This window comes from Bufo gargarizans, chromosome 4 (genome assembly GCF_014858855.1).
Source record: "Bufo gargarizans isolate SCDJY-AF-19 chromosome 4, ASM1485885v1, whole genome shotgun sequence".
Taxonomy (NCBI): Eukaryota; Metazoa; Chordata; class Amphibia; order Anura; family Bufonidae; genus Bufo; species Bufo gargarizans.
This window is the reverse complement of record NC_058083.1, coordinates 337,510,383-337,527,308: the sequence shown is the minus strand read 5'-3', so window position 1 is coordinate 337,527,308 and position 16,926 is coordinate 337,510,383. Positions and strand designations below refer to the sequence as shown.

The 16,926-nt window shown below is 45.4% G+C and overlaps 1 protein-coding gene across 1 annotated transcript in view; it reads right to left on the bottom strand.

Moving 5' to 3' along the window:
- UST (uronyl 2-sulfotransferase) overlaps positions 1-15,352 on the bottom strand; it is a 398,475-nt gene extending 383,123 nt beyond the window's left edge. The window contains 1 exon segment of the mRNA XM_044291484.1: positions 14,899-15,352. Coding sequence (XP_044147419.1) covers positions 14,899-15,127 — 229 coding nt within the window. The 5' untranslated portion in view covers positions 15,128-15,352.
- Positions 15,353-16,926: the final 1,574 nt, after the last annotated feature.

The window sequence follows — 16,926 nt, the reverse complement described above, 5'->3', positions numbered from 1 at the left end:
CAAATTTGGATTCAGAAGGATCGAACAGCAGACTGTCCTCAAGTTCCTTGGAAATGCCCTGGAGCAGGCTCCGGATGTAGCCCTCCCGATTTCCTTAGCCCAGCATTAGCAAGTGGCCGCCGGCAGACTGGGGAGCTGAAGACATGGAATGAGCTAAAGGTAACTAGGGGACCGTTCCTACAGGTCTCTCCAGAAGAAAAAAAATAAGACATTTCCTCTTTAAGGTGGTGGAAGGGGCTATTTAAACTCTTAAATAAATCTGGAGTGAAACTAATTACATGGCCAGCCCATTTTCCAAAACTGTAGTGAATGCTGTTGAAATGGAAAAAGTATGTAAGCCCAAAATGTCGAAGGAGGTATATTATGACTTTGAGGCCAGAACTCAGGGTGTGTGAAAATCCCCAAAATACTCTCTGCATTGTTCTTGTCGACAAAATTAAAAGGGGATATTACTGACCGTAGACACAATGGGGCAAATTTATCAAGCCTGTAGATGGCCTGAACTTAGACAGCATGTTTAGACATGCACCAAGGGCATCATAGTGGCTCTGGCTGGTTGATATATTTAAACGCATGGCTACACTTTTCTCTAACGCTATACCAACTATTGGTTGGCTTATTTTGCAACACAATTTTACACCAGAGTTATGGTGCAAGTTGGAGCCAACACTTGCATCTTAGACCATTACCCCTTTTCCCTTGAAGCCATGCCCCTTTTCAATTAGGTCACACACCCCGTTCTGGACCAGGCACAGATAAGCTCTCTAAACCTAAATGTGCAAATTGTATGACATTTTGGTGTAATTTACTCCAACGTCTACAAGCACTTACATGAGTAAATGTGGGCCATTATACGTAAAGTTAAATCAACATTCTGAGAACAGAAAAAAAAAAAAAAAAAAAAAGGACGGCATCTGGATAAATGTCTATACACTATGTAATATTGGACAAAGGCTCATACTCTAACTACAATGTCGCTGTTATTTTTTCCTGGCTGAATTACTATGAACTGCTTTTTCTGTTACCTTACATGATGTATGGATGAGGACTGAAGTATCCAGGACAGACTGTTACATTGGATAAACTGCTTCCAACGCTTATTATTCTGCTATGTGTAATATGCGGTACGGCAGTTTGACATTTACGGTAAGTTTTTGCTCTGGTCTCCGGTGATAAATCAGTATCCCATGACATTAATATCTAATCACATTACACACACCAAAAAAAAAAAAAAAAAAAAAAAAAAAAAAACACACACACTAAAAAGGAAGGGAAAAAATGTGAACAGTACGGTATGTCACGATCACAGGTGCTCAGAGCAGACATAGCGAGCTTCCGTTTTGCACAAATGCAAGCAATTACCAACGTAATCCTAGAAAAGAATTCTAAACTAGCAAGAGATTGCAGCCGAGTAATGGCAATTATTACTTTCATTTCCTATACCAAGGAATTCACTGCTCAAGTGAAAGGGAAGATTTAACATGTAACTATCTAGTCTGCCTTGTCTGATGCTCAATGTAAAATCTACATCACCCACATTCAGCAAGTTGTGAATGGTACATTTAGCAGACATCTATCTGCGGACAGGATTCCGGTATTCTTTTCTGGCAAAGGAGCAGAATGCCGGACACTTCCGGGGCCAGTCGCATACACTATAATGGAATTTATTAGGCTTCCAGCATTGCTCTGCATTCTGCTACACAACACACCTAATTACATTAATAAAAAAGATGGTCCACTGAAAGCTGTAAGGCAGCAAGCAACAGCAATATTACACTGCACAAAGGATGGGTAAAAGCACTCAAAATACATAACAAAAAGTTACATGTATAATGGCCACCTGAACATCAAAATACATCCTTCTAACACCTTGGACATATCAAATAACATGGTTATAAGGGGAAATCATAGCATTCTTAATACAGAACGCTAAGTAAATTTGGGATGGAGGGGTAAAACCAGGGCTGTGGAGTCAGTAGATAAATGCTCCGACTCCAGGTACCCAAAATTGACTGACTCCTCGGTAAAACAAAAAATAATTATACTCACCTTATCCACTTGTTCGTGCTGCGAAGTTAAGGACCCGTGGTGATGTTACTGCGCTCATCACATGGTCCATCACATGATCCATCACCATGGTGACGGACCATGTGATGAGCGCAGTGATGTCACCACAGGTCCTTTTCTCCCAGCTCATCAAAGAAGAAGAAAGAAGAGAAGCCAGGCAGCGCGAACAAGTGGATAAAGGCGAGTTTCATTATTTTTTATTTTTATTTTTTTTAACCCCTCCATCCCTAATTTACTTAGCATTCTGTATTAAGAATGCTATTATTTTCCCTTATAACCATGTTATAAGGGAAAATAACATTTACACAACACCGATCCCAAACTTCTGTGAAGAAGTCTGGGTTCGGGTACCAAACATGCCGATTTTTCTCATGCGCGTGATAAACGCATTAATACGCTTTGCACTCGCGGAGGGGGGGGGGGAATTGTGCATTTTCCCGCTACGTACCCGCATCTTTTCCTGCACGTCATCCACAATGCCCATGTGAACCCAGCCTTAAAGGGATTGTGTAAGCAGTATATATATTGATGACCTATCCTCGGTATACAGGTGAAACTTGAAAATTCTAAATATCGTGCAAAGTTCATTTATTTCAGCAATGCAACTTAATAGGTGAAACTAATAGATGAGATAGACTCATTACATGTAAAGAGATATTTCAAGCCATTATTTGTTATAAATTTGGATGATTATGGCTTACAGCTTATGAAACCCCAAAGTCACAATTTTGAGGTCCCCTTTGCTCAGGGGATATGGGTTAATTAGCGGACTAGAGTGTGACACTTTGAGCCTAGAATATTGAACCTTTTCACAATATTCAAATTTTAAGCTGCATTAATGCAACTCCTTTTAATTTGCATTACTTAAATAAATGGACTTTTGAACGATATTACAATTTTTCGAGTTTCACCTGTAGGTCATAAATAACTGATCGGAAGGTGTGCGGTGGGTGTCGGACCCCCACCGATCAGATATTGATGATCTGTCCTCAGTTATATATTGCCTGCTCATAACCAGTCCAGTACTGAAGAGAAGAAAGCTATGCTCCCTTTAATGACCAGCATTTTTTTTTCCATTTTTCTTCTGTGCATTTCAGCAGCCAGAACTTTTTTATTTTTCCACTGACATGGCTGCCTGGCATGCAGTTTCGGTTGATGAATGGCTGAAGTTTTCTAGCACGGCGGATTGTATTTTTGGCAGATAACAGTCTGCTGTGGGAAACTGCGAACGCTTGTTTTTCAAATGAATCTGCCATTCCGGCCGACTTCAATTTTATGTGTATGGCCACCTAATGTCAATAACATAATGTGCTACCTACTAAGAATTATATATTTTATAGGAATCGGTCTCCAGTGGCCACCTGTCCAGCTACTTGTATAGACACCATTCTGTTCCCGAGTTATGACCCCCTTTCTAATATACAAATGAGGCCTTTGGTGCAATGAGCAACAGAAAGGAGTGGATTATGGCTGCAACAACAGCAATGGTGACACCCTCATTGGGCCAACTTCCTTTGAAGCTCTGTGCATTCAACCTCTGCAAGCAAAGCTCATATTTTGCAAATCTTATTGTAGTTGCTCTGTAAACGGAAGGGTGTCAAGAAAATGACAGCAAGGGTTCTCCAAAGTCACAGTGAAAGATTAAACGCTACCAAGGGAAGTATACAGACAAACATAATACAGCTCTGAGCCTGTCAAATTACTGTACATGAATTATGATGAAAGATTATTTGCATTCTGCATGGACGATATTCTGCCTGTACAGTATGAAAAGATCAGTGATGATATCTACGAGACGTCACAGCTGTGTATCAGCCATATAAAATGATACTGTAATAATAAATCTCAGTATAATGCTGCAAGAACTTTTTATCACAGTTAGTGGTTAGCTATATCCCCTTAAGGATACACGCAGATCTGTACACCATTGCTCTACTTAGTTCCTTATACATCACTTGGTTAGGTCCCATTCACATGACCGTACTGTTGGTCCGCATTTACCGTATTTCATTTCAATGGGGCCGCAAAAAAATGAGGACAGCACACGTGTGCTGTCCACGTCCGTATTCTTGTTCCCGAGTCCAGCAAAAAATATAGAACATGTCCTATTCTTGTTCATTTTGCAGACAAGAAGGAACTGTTCCACACTAGCACAGAAGACTATCCGTCTAGGGGCTGTACAGACAGGGGTCTCCACCACCACATTGTGTCCTATGGGCACAGCGGGGGATGAGGAATGTTTGCAGACCTGGTTGGCATACAGATATGTCTATGTGCAATGCTTTTTACAAACTGGCCATGAACAGATACGCAATGCTACTTTTTCAGATGTTTGGGGCTACATGATCATAGAGTCAGCCATCATCTGTGTGTACTAGCAGCTAATGTGTGGTAACAACATTACAGCACTAGGGATGGTGGCACATTTAGAATTTAATCAAATGTGCAATGGAGGCCAATTTGTTGCAAGTTCTGTCGGATTTAACAGAAAGAATTGCACTGCATGCAAAACGACAGGACCCATGATGGAAACTGTCTGGCGACGGATTAAGCACAGCGGCACCTAAACCATAGCGCAGAAGTGAATGAAGCTTAGACAGCTGCTCTCCTGCATGGTAACAGCACCCACAGTGCTGACACGTCTTCAGATGCAAGCACAGTCTCGTGGATGGAGGAGGCAGAGGAACAGGATGCCTGCCAGCCCCAGTCTACAGCAGCAGGTCAGGGAGATTACAATATATTTTTATTATGGGGCTTTGTTCTGCACTTAGTCTCTAGCACACAGTCAACAGATCCTTGAAAAAGATAGCTTCCATGTGAATCAATAGAAAGAACAGAGAAGAATAGGACCTAAGGTGAGATCAGTGCTCCTAGGGAGGTGTGCAGCTTCTACTCAGGAAGGAGATAGAGGGGCATGCAGAGGAAGCAAGGGAGCACAGAATGGCTTGGGCCTACCCTCAGTGCACTTAACTGCTCATTTGCATATGGATTAACAGTACTTTTTATCGAGAATGAAGCAATGGATTGCAAAGTGAAAGCTCCCATTACATTTAGCCATATGAGTCAATGTGCCAGATTAACCGACCGCCAGCGAACAAACCCATCTTACCCTGTGTGATCAGTCCTTCAGTAAATCACAAAAGTATAATAAAGTGCGATTTCGGCCACGGAAAACAGAACCCTGTTCTTGCACAACTGACACTTGGTTTGTTTTCAGGTCTTCAAGTCTGCTGATGTGCACCTCCTGGGATGGTTTTTTCTAGGGGTGCACCGAAATTCCGGCGACCGAAAATATCGGCCGAAAATGGGCCTAATCCATTTCGGCCGATATTGGTACATATCGGCAGAAAATAGCGGGGAGGGACTGGGAGGAGGAGCTGGGGGCCGGTGCGTTCACTGTGCTCCGGCCCCCAGCTCCAGTAGTTATAAAATGTGTACAATTAATAAGGATTCTATTCATGAGGCCCCCTCTGCAGTAGAACATTCAATATAGCCACATCCTACTCACAGGGCTGTTATCTTAATGCTGGCCGGCCGGGCAGACGAGCGGCAGCGTCACGACTGACGTCATGTGCCCGACCTACTTTCTGAATGAAGGAGGCGGCGCAGGCATGTGACGTCAGACGTGACGCTGCGCTCGTCTGCCCGGCATTAAGATAACAGCCCTGTGAGTAGGATGTGGCTATATTGAATGTTCTACTGCAGAGGGGGCCTCATGAATAGAATCCTTATTAATTGTACACATTTTATAACTAGTCTGTACTGGAGCGGCAATGGGGGGGGGGGGGGGGGTCTGTGGATGGCACTGTTATGGGGTGGGTGGGGGTCTGTGGATGGCACTGTTATAAATATCATTAAAAAAAAAGTATTTTAAAAGTATTTGGGCAAAAAGGCAGTTTCGGTTTCGTTTTCGGTCAAGGGCATCCTGAATTTTCGGTTTCGGACCAGAATTTTCATTTCGGTGCACCCCTAGTTTTTTCACAATACTTTCCTTGATCTTTACTGATCTTCTGTTAGAGTATGCTCCCCTGGCTAAAATCTGCTGCAGATTTTCATGGTGTAGTCCATAATTAAGGCTACTTTCCCATTAGCGGCAGCCTTCTCAGGCAGGTTGTTCCGGCGGGTGAACATCCTGCCGGATCCGTGCTGCCGCTAGTGCACACATGCCGCCGGAAGTCTGCTCTGGCCCCATTCACTATAATAAACATGCCGAGAGGCGGCCGGAATAAAACTACGACATAATAAAAACTACCCGCCGGAACAGCCTGCCGGAGAAGGCTGCCGCTAATGTGAAAGTACACTAAAATGCCAAGAGCAGCTTTCCAATGACTTCAATGTGTACATGATGGCGTTTTTTTTTCTGCCACTAATTTCCAATCTATTTCAGAAGTGGCATGTTACTTCTTGGAAGCGGATTACAGATGTGTTTCCCATTGAAGTCAATGGGGAAGGGCCATAATGGCTAGCGTTTTTTGTGCATCTACCGATCAGTTTTTTACGTGGTGGATTTTAATCAGGCCATTTCCACAGCTTTTTTGCTGAAACTAGAAGGTGCAGAAACAGACCAGCAAAACAGTCCTGAGTTTCTCTTCCTGAACATACGTAGACCTCCACTGAGTTTTTACTGGTACTGCAACACTACTGACCACCACAAAGAGAACCACTCTACAGGCCTCATTCATTTCTCACACTCCTCTAGTAAAATGAAAGCCAAGCTCTAATTAGTTGCTATGGACAAGAAAGACACTTTTAGCTATATCCCTCTAGACAGTGGAGAAGGAAATTATGGGGGCATTGCATACCGGATGCATCTCTGGGGTAGGACTGCAACGAGTACTCTACTAAAATCGAGTAATTCGACACAAAAAATCTTCAATGCAAATTTTTTGAATCAATGTTCGTTTGTGTCACATGACCACAGAGCAGGATTGAAGCTGCTCCGTGGTCTCCCGCTGCGCTCAGAATACTCACCTTTCCAGCAGGGGGGCCTCCGGACACTCCACAGCACGTCCTTGATCCCGTGCTGCACTGACCTCCTGAAGTACGCACGCCGTGACCTGACGAGCTGTGTGACGTCAGGCGCAGAGCAGAACGATGGAGTGTCGGAAGCCCCTGCTGGAAAGGTGGGGGGAAATAAGCTGCTGGCACAAGGGTTGGGGGGGGGGGGGGAGCTGATGCACTTGGGCTGATTGCACAGGGGGTCTGATGAGTTTTTATAAAGGAAAACAGTCTATTAAATTCTTTTTTTCCTCATTAGATTACTCAATTAAATCGTAAAAAAAATAATCGATTGAGTATTCTATTTCTAAAATAATCGTTTACTGCAGCCCTACTCTGGGGCCACATGTGAGGGACTATTTCCTATGCAGTGAAAGGAGGGGTTAACAAGAAATTATTGCAGTGCATCCTGGGAGATGCAGGCGCTTGATGATTTGTTGCCCTCCCTTGTACACCAAACTGAAAAATACAAGTTCAGTCACCTCTAATTAAGGCTACTTTCAAACTAGCGTTCAGAGCGGATCCGCTCATATAATGCAGACGGTGGCTCCGTTCAGAACGGATCCGTCTGCATTATATTGTCAAAAAATGTCTAAGTGTGAAATTAGCCTGAACGGATCCGTCCAGACTTTTACATTGAAAGTCAATGGGGGACGGATCCGTTTGAAGATTGAGCCATATTGTGTCATCTTCAAGCGGATCCGTCCCATTGCAAGGGGGCGGAGGCTGAACGCTGCCAGACTGATGCATTCTGAGCGGATCCGCGTCCACTCAGAATGCATTAGGGCTGGACGGAAGCGTTCGGGTCCGCTCGTGAGCCCCTTCAAACGGAGCTCACAAGCGGACAGCCGAACGCTAGTGTGAAAGTAGCCTAAGAGGACTCGTGTGCATACACACAAAATGGAGAGGACTCCAGAAGAAGTCCTCTATGTATTCTGTAGCTGGTTTGTGGGGGCATAGCAGAGTAATGGGGGCTAAAACATACAAACTACTGTTCTGGAGACAGTAGCAGATGCTGCTCTTGGCATGCATTACTGTACTTCATAGGGTTTTTGTCAGAGGTGACAGATTCCCTTTAATTGCACCTAAGAGCATCATCTGAATATATTCTATTAAAATGTAACTCATTCTGTCTTGGGCTACTTTCACACTGGAGTTTTGGTTTCCGTTTGTGAGATCCGTTAAAGGCTCTCACAAACGGTCCAAAACGGATCAGTTTTGCCCTAATGCATTCTGAATGGAAAAGGCTCTGCTCAGAATGTATCAGTTTGCCTCCGTTCCATCTCCATTCCGCTTTGGAGGTGGACACCAAAACGCTGCTTGCAGCATTTTGCTGTCCGTTTGACGAAACTGAGCCAAACTGATCCGTCCTGACACACAATGCAAGTCAATGGGGATGGATCAGTTTTCTCTGACACAATAGAAAATGGATCTGTCTCCCATCGACTTTCAATACTGTTCAAGACGGATCCGTCTTGGCCATGTTACAGATAATACAAACGGATCAGTTCATGACTGATGCATGTGGTTATATTATTGTAACGGATCCGTTTTTTTGCAGATCCATGACGGATCCGCCCAAAACGCGAGTGTAAAAGTAGCCTTACAGAAACTACTCCAAAAAGCAGCTTTTTGCCGATTTTTTTTTCTGCAGTTTTGCAGTAGTCGCAGTAAGGACAATTTCACTGGAGAATATTCACTGAGGGAAATTCACTCCCTGTGACAGCAATTTTTCCTGAAATGAACGCTGCTCCTGTTACACAAATTCACAGCATTAGGGCTTATGTGCTGGCCAGGCCCAAGCTGTGGACCACAAGGCACAGGCACCCACCGTAGGGCCGCCATATGCGGAGCAATTCACATGAATGGGATCCGCACCACAAAAAAGTAATGCATGCACTTTTTTGCAGTGCGGAGGCATGGACAGAAACTCCACAGAAGAACTCTGTAGTGCTTCGGTGGGGTTCAGTATCACACCTTCCGGAGTGCAGACCCATTCAAGTGAATGGGTCAAAAAGAGTGATGCCGTGCACAAACGGCCGGTGCCCGTATATTGCGGACCCACTGTTTGCAAACCACGATATGGGCCCGGACGGCAAATGTTTGTGTGCATGATCCCTTAAAATGATTTACAATGCTGCGTGTTCCTGTCTGACCTCAGCTTTACTGAAACGTACTGCGAGTACAATTCACTACAGCCACGGTCTGGCAGGAACTCACAACATTGTAAATCATTATAGCTCTGTGAGTTTGTGTGACAGGAGCAGTGTCAGTCCAGAAAATACTGCTGTTCCAGGTCGTGTCTTAAGATTTCCATTAATGCCCGCTACATTCCCTGTTACATCAGAACTGTTGAGTCACATTCATCCATAGGCTGTTCTTCCACATTCATTTTAGATGTCACCGACAGTCTGGGTTAACATGGAAAAAACGGCGGCAGAAAAAACGGTGGCAGATAAGTAGCTGAAAACCAGTCATTTTAGGTTGTGGTTTTGTAATGTGGTCACTTATTTTTTCTGCTGTGTGTGAACATGGTTGTAGAAACCCATAAAAGATAGAACATCCAAAACGTGCAGGTTATCTGTCCGAAATGTGAGGTGCATTTTTCATTCCACACCATGTAAACAGAACATATCTGCAGGCTTTGAAATAATGTCACATATTGGCACATAAAAATGCAGAACAACATTTTGAACTTAATCCTGAATTTCCCTTCAGGCTTTGGTTCAAAGTGATTTACTCAGCTTGATATCCATGACAAGCAGCTAGCCAGTCCTGCTTCGCTCTTAATCTCTGCCTACAAACATAACTGTTCAGGACCAAGGCGGCCACATGATAAAGCACACTATGCCGCTCACCTGCCAACAGCTTTGTGCCATACTGTGGTGTGGCTGATGTGCACAGGGACATTACAGCTGGAGAGGTCTTCAGTAGATGAAGGGGTTCTCCAGGATTTAATAACTGATGACTTATCCCTAGGAAAGGTTATTAATATCAGCTCAGCGGGGACCGACACCCCGCACCCACATACCATCTGGAAACAGTGCCACAACAACATAGCCCTGTCTGCTGTACAGTGGATGGAGCCAGTTACTACAGCGCTGCCTTTTTCCTCTGATAAGTGCGCCGAACCATCCCAAGTATGCATACTATTGCTGAATCTATTCGACTGGGCTACGCATCAGGGCTTTGTGGTGCGCTTTTGCATGCCTTCCCACAATTCCCTAGTGCATTTCAATGTCTTGGGTAGAGATGAGCAAATTGATTCGTACAAATCAAATTCCTTCAAAGATCAGGATAGCAAGGGGCTGGCTCCGACGCTCAAGAGACTCCTCCTTGATTGCCACGGCCAGACATCTCGCCTGGTCCCATCAATCTCATGCCTGTGCCATTGCCCTGAACGGCGCACATCATTACACCTAGACGTGACCAGCCCATGCGCAGTCAGCATCTGAGCTGCTCAGGTAACAGCAGCCTCTGTGCGTGCATCACTAGTTAGGGCAACAGTGCAGGCTGGAAATTGACAGCACCAGGCAAGATGTGTGACCATGTCCATCAAGGGGGAAAGCCGTGGCTGTCTCTCAGCTTTCAGTAGACCAATTGACGACACATTCATCAGCCACATGGCCTAGGAGCAGCTAAGCCTCACTGAAGTGAATGTGGCTGAGCGCAATACAAAGCACAGCCAATATACTATGTACAGTGCTGTGCTTGGTACTACTGCATTCACTAGTGACTTCACAAACAGCAGATCTGAGGCGTCAGACCCCCACCCATCAGATACCGATGACCTTTTAAAAGGGACACTGTCACCTGGATTTTACTTACTGAGCTATTAACATCACCACATCGGTCTCCACGATTTACATTGAAATATACTAGTATTACTGCCCTGTGTCTTTTATTTGGTCTATAAAAATCGGTTTTATTAATATGCAAAGTACCTCAATAAGGGGCAGTTGGAGCCCAGCACCGCCCCACTGCTAATTTATTCACTGCTCATCGCCGACGTAATGTTTGTGCAGTGCCCGTAATCCTGCGCATGCGCCCTGAATACATGTCAGCGCCTGCGCGGTGTCCTGGCGTCGGCCTCACAGAAGTCATTGTGCATGCGCCAGCTTCGCCACGCCTGCTCCTCCATCCGGCAAGTTGCGCCACTCCGCTCTTCCTTTTCGGGTCGAGCGAAGCTGGTGCATGCACAGTGACTTCTGTGAGGCCGATGCCAGGACACCGTGCGGGAGCTGACGTGTATTTAGGTCGCATGCGCGGGATTACAGGCGCTGCACAAACATTACGTCTGCAATGGGAAGTGAATAAATTAGCAGTGGGGCAGGTGCTGGGAACCGAAGTAATGGGTGCGGTTGGGCTCCAACTGACGGAAGGACGTCTCCTTGGGCTCCTTATTGAGGTAATTAGCATATTAATAAAATCGATTTTATAGACCAAGTAAAAGACAGAGGGCAGTAATACTAGTATATTTTAATGTAAATCGTGGAGACTGATGTGGTGATGTTATTAGCTCAGTAAGTAAAATGCAGGTGACAGTGTCCCTTTAAGGAATATCAATGTATTATTCGAGATATATTGGGACTCCAGTGCCTTATTTAAAAGTAAAATCAAATATATAGCTACATATATTTGGTTAGGCTTCATGCACACGACCATGCCCATATTTCGGTCCACAAACAAGGGATCCGAAAAACATTCTGCAGTTTGTTTTATCACTCCCATCAATAGAAAGAACTATTCTCGTTCACAATACGGACCATAACAGGACATGTTCTATAACTGGCTCATATCCCTGTAGAAATGAATGGGTCAGTGTGGGAGCATATGTAACAAATCATTCGATTTAGGTGCATTTTGTAACGAGCCAGTAAATGAATAAAGCGCACTAATGAGCATCTTCAGACTGCTGACAGACCTGGTGCTGGTAATGAATCTCAGCCGCCGAGCAGAGGTCACACGTGGAACCAAGGACATCTCCGCTTCTTACAGCCGTGGCTTCTATGCCTGGCTGCTAAACACGCAGTTTGGAGCGGCACTTCCAGATTTCTACATTTTATTTACCACTCAGTTAGGACATTCCAGAGAAGAATTAACAGCTCACTTCAAAGGCACTTCTGAGAATCTGAGCTGCCTGGACTAAACCCTGAAATATTCTCCAATTGAATGGATATGGTCACCAGCCGAGTACAAATTCTTGTGGCAATGGGTATGTAACACCGTCTGAGACTCCAAACCCAGAATGTAAACTCAGCAATACATTTCTGTGAGCCCGTAGCTCTTCCTGCAGGACGGAGAAGGACTTGGGCTGACCTCACAGAGGGCAGCATCATGTGGTGACTTCAGCAGTACTTTAGAGTGCAGGGTGCGCCAGCGGTGTGAGGGAGACCAGATCCATGAGGCTCACTTTCCCACCTCCAGACAATGAAGGAGATGTATCAAACTGGTGTAAAGGGAAACTGGTTGCTAGGGACTCCTGAGCCAATCACATTCCTCCTTACATTTTCCAAAGGATTTCTGAAAGGTGGAATCTGACTGGTTGCTATGGGCACCTGAGCTAGTTCTACTTTACACCAGTTTTGATAAATCTACCCCAATGGTGATGGGTTTCTTTCCTGTTGTACATAGGACTCGTCTCCTTTTTTTCTGTGTAAAGGGGGAAATAATAAAGTACACTTTAAACGGACAAGGCCTACCACCTATTTACAGATTTCCCGGAGATTTAGGAAGGATACTCATGGTAATATTAACATGTGTATATGGGCAGTTTTGGAGGGAAATTTCCCCGCTCTTAGCTGCTGGATCACTAGGCAGATTTTCTATCTGCTTAAGTGATGGACCTGACTGCTCAAGTTAGGGACCTATAATGTCCCTGGGATTGAGGGTAGATTTGTCCTGGCCTTGGTAATAAAGAGATAATGGTGGTTGAAGGGGACATGTGAAAGGGGTGATGGGGCTAATACTAGAGCAGCCCCTACAAGCTGTGGGAGTAAAGCCAGGTTCACATCACCATTTACCGTATTTTTCGCCCTCATAAGATGCATTTTTCCCCCAAAAAAGTGGGGTGAAATGCCCCTGCGTCTTATGGGGTGAATACTAATGTGCACTTTCATTATGGAAGCGCTCATTAGTACCGGAGGACCAGGAAGCAGTGAAGACTCTGTACTCACCGCTTCCTGGTCCTCGGTAGTTTGCTGTGAAGGCTGCGGACAGTGTGAGGGTGCGCTGTGACCTCACGCTGTGCGTACCGGGTTCACAGCACAGCCGACAGCAGGAAGAAGACAGAGCACGCTGGAGGTGAGGAGCAGCGGCGTCCAGGAGAGGCAAGTGGGTTTTTATTTTATTTGCTCTGTGGCCATAATAAATGGCATGGGGGGGCTGATCTGAGGTCTGATTAAAGGGCTTATTAACATTGGGGGTCTGATTGGGGCTGTCAGATGAGGTCTGATTAACATTGGGAGGTCCGATTGCTAGCCTGATCTGAGATCTAAAGAAAAATACGGTAGTTTTCTGGTCTTCTGTTCCATCAGAGATCTGTGCAGATCTCTGACTGATCTGACAAAAACATATACAAAATAGGCACAACGAATCCTCAAAATTAATAATCCATTTTTAAGTCACATGGGCCCTTTTTAAACATCCCTGTGACAATTTACGCGTACATTACATTTTTACGGCATCATCACCACTGGAGAGTGGCGGGGGCATGGCGGTGGCTGGGCCAGCAAATTCACCGACATTTACTCCATAAAGGACGATTGTAATCTACTCCAGTACGGACTGCCCAATTTATGAGGTGGTGTGCAGGGGATATTAAAGACAAGGGTCAAACGCCAGACTTTGTTAAATAAACCCCCACTGGGTCACTTACTTTATTATTTTCAGTAGTCTTAACAAACCTAACTATTTGTTATCTGTAGCAGAACCCAATTGCTGGGTCCACGTCTTCATGAGCGGTGGGCTAACTCCATCCTCCAGTCAATGATTGACAACTTTTCCTATCGTGTGCACAGGGAGGATGCTGTCAATCAGCTGCAGATGGCAGGAGAGCCTGCAGTGCATGAATATGAGGACTCACCTGCATTGGTCAGGCTTTCACCCAGTTAGTATGAGGGTCTCTGTCATACGGAAGCATAAACTTCTAAAAATATATCAAAAAGGTGTCTTGCCATGTTTTACCCATGTAATCAGGATAACGCAGCCCTAAGACTAGGGTTACATGGCAATCTTGACGGTGATGCACATCATGTGACCAAAGATCGTCGTGTATCAGTGCAGCCATAGAAATTAATGGGGTTGCAGTGCAACTCCCAAGCTGTCCTGACCCCTGTCATTTACGTGGACAGCGATCCTTGGACATGCAACAGATATCACTGCCATGTTCGCCGTGTAACACCAGCCTAATGGGACTGATGAGTGCCACCAGTGGCATACAGGCACAGAGGCATGGGTATACAGGGGGCAGCCATTCTTTCTAGAGCTGTACAATCTGCTAGCACAGGAACACTGTACACTTCTTTCCTCATAGTCATCTAATTTCATGACAGAAAGAGGAATTTTGGTGGCAAGTACGTAAAGCCTCTTAATTCACTGCACGTGAGGCTTTTCAGTTTCAAGAGCCAAAGCTGGAATACTGTACACAGGACTATATACTATCCAATAAGCAATCTGTAAGAGGCACACTACTACCCTCCTCATCCTCACACATCACCACCACACATGAAGCAGTGTCACCAGCATTCAGGTGACATGTCTCCTATGCCCAGCACAGGTGAGGAGGAGCAGTAGAAGTTTCTGTGCAGCAGGTGGAAGATGGCAGGGGCTTACCCAGGTAGAGGCGCAGGTCCAGCAGAATCTGGGGGGGTCCTCCGTTCAGCTGGTAGAGCAGGGAGCCCAGGCAGAAGAGCAGCAGACTGGCCATGCAGAAGCCGTAGTCGCGCAGCGTGCAGCGCGGAGACAGCACGGGCAGCCAGCCCCTGATACCCTGGGCCCCATGCACGCCGGTCTTGGGGACATGGTGGCCGTGGTGGTTGCAGTTAGTGGTCTTCTTCATCATATCTCCTCCTTACATAGCCCGTCAGGAAGAGCTCACCCATCCGCCTGAAGAAGACAGGAGCTGCAGCTGCCTTCTGGCTCATTGGAAAAGTTGAAGGCAGAGTTTGTGAGAAGCCTCTTGAGTTCTGAGATGTGGTATTTCCATTGGCCGGACGCTGGTGAAGCTGGCTGACTTGTGGTGGAGCTTCTCCTCGGGCTGTGCTGACCTCTGGTGATGTCTACTGCCGCACTGGAGACCCTCCTCCGACGTCTCCTCGCCCCTCCCCCCGCCCCGACTCCCCTCAGTCACCGTCTCCCGCGCCTTCTGCTCTCACGTCAGCCGTCTCCGCTCTCCACAGCACGGCACTTGGCGTCTTCTGTAACGTGCACATAGGAAGAAAGTAGTTATCGGTTCTCGCTTTTGCAGCCGTGCCCATCCCCCGCCTTCTCGCACGACTTTTCTTTCCTCACCAGCGACCTCTGGGGGCTTCCATTGGATTTCTCCATGATGGAGGGGACGATCGGAAGTTATTCGGAAGTGTGCGCATTGTCAGGGGTGCAGTAGTACATGGCTGGGAGATTGTGAGGGAGCTGCCTGCATTCAGAAGACACAGCAGAACAGCTCGTGGTTTTTTTGTTTGTTTTTTGAGGATTTCAAATAGTTTTCAGAACAGGTTTTGGATACATTCTTGGCAGAGTTTTTCTTATCCAAACCTCTCTAAGGCCACCTTTGCAATAAATATTTTTTTTCCGTGTGGATTCCCATGAGGAAAAACCGCAGCGTATTACAGCACCAGAAGAGTGGACGAGGTTCCACAAATCTCATGCACACTTTGTAGATTTTTCAGTGTGGAAATTGACCTGCCATTATGATTTCCAAATCTGCAGCGTGTCAATTATGTTTGCGGTTTTAGCTGCAGATTTAGGTGAGATGTGCGGAAAAACCGCATCAAATCTACACCAAAAACAACTTACACACTGGCATTTTGGCTTCCGTTGGTGAGATCCGTTCAGGCCTCTCACAAGCGGTCCAAACGGATCAGTTTTGCCGTAATGCATTCTGAATGGATAAGGATCCGCTCAGAATGGATCAGTTTGGCTCAGTTCAGTCTCCATTCCGCTTTGGAGGTGGACAACAAAACTCTGCTTGCAGCGTTTTGGTGTCCGTCTGACGAAACTGAGCCAAACTGATCCGTTCTGACACACAATGTAAGTCAATGGGGACGGATCCATTTTCACTCACACAATAGAAAACGGATCCGTCCTCCATTGACTTTCAGTGGTGTTCAAGATGGATGCAGACGGTTGTATTATCTGAACAAATCCGTCCATGACAGATCCGCACAAAAGGCAAGTGTGAAAGTAGATTAAAACTGCTAGCGTTTTTTTTTCTTCTTTTTCTGCTTTCCCATTAAGTTTAATACAAAATCCACTGCGGAGTAGTTTACATCTCCGTTTCATTTTCCGTTCTAATGCATTAAAAGAACATTTATGTACATTTGACGCCCGTTTGAGCTATTTCAATCTGAAATCCATTATTTTAGACATGCAGACGGATCTCTCACAGGATCCTTTTTTTTGTTCTTCTGATGGATCAGGAGAACAGAAAATGAAACAGAGTTGTCTCCCCCTAACAATCCGCTTTTAACCACTTCCCATCTGGGCCATTTGCCCCCTTCCTGACCAGGCCTAATTTAGCAAATCTGACATATCCCACTTTATGTGGTGGTAACTTTGGAACGCCTTTACTTATCCAAGTCATTCAGAGATTGTTTTCTCGTGACACATTGTACTTCATGATAGTCATAAATTTGAGTCAAT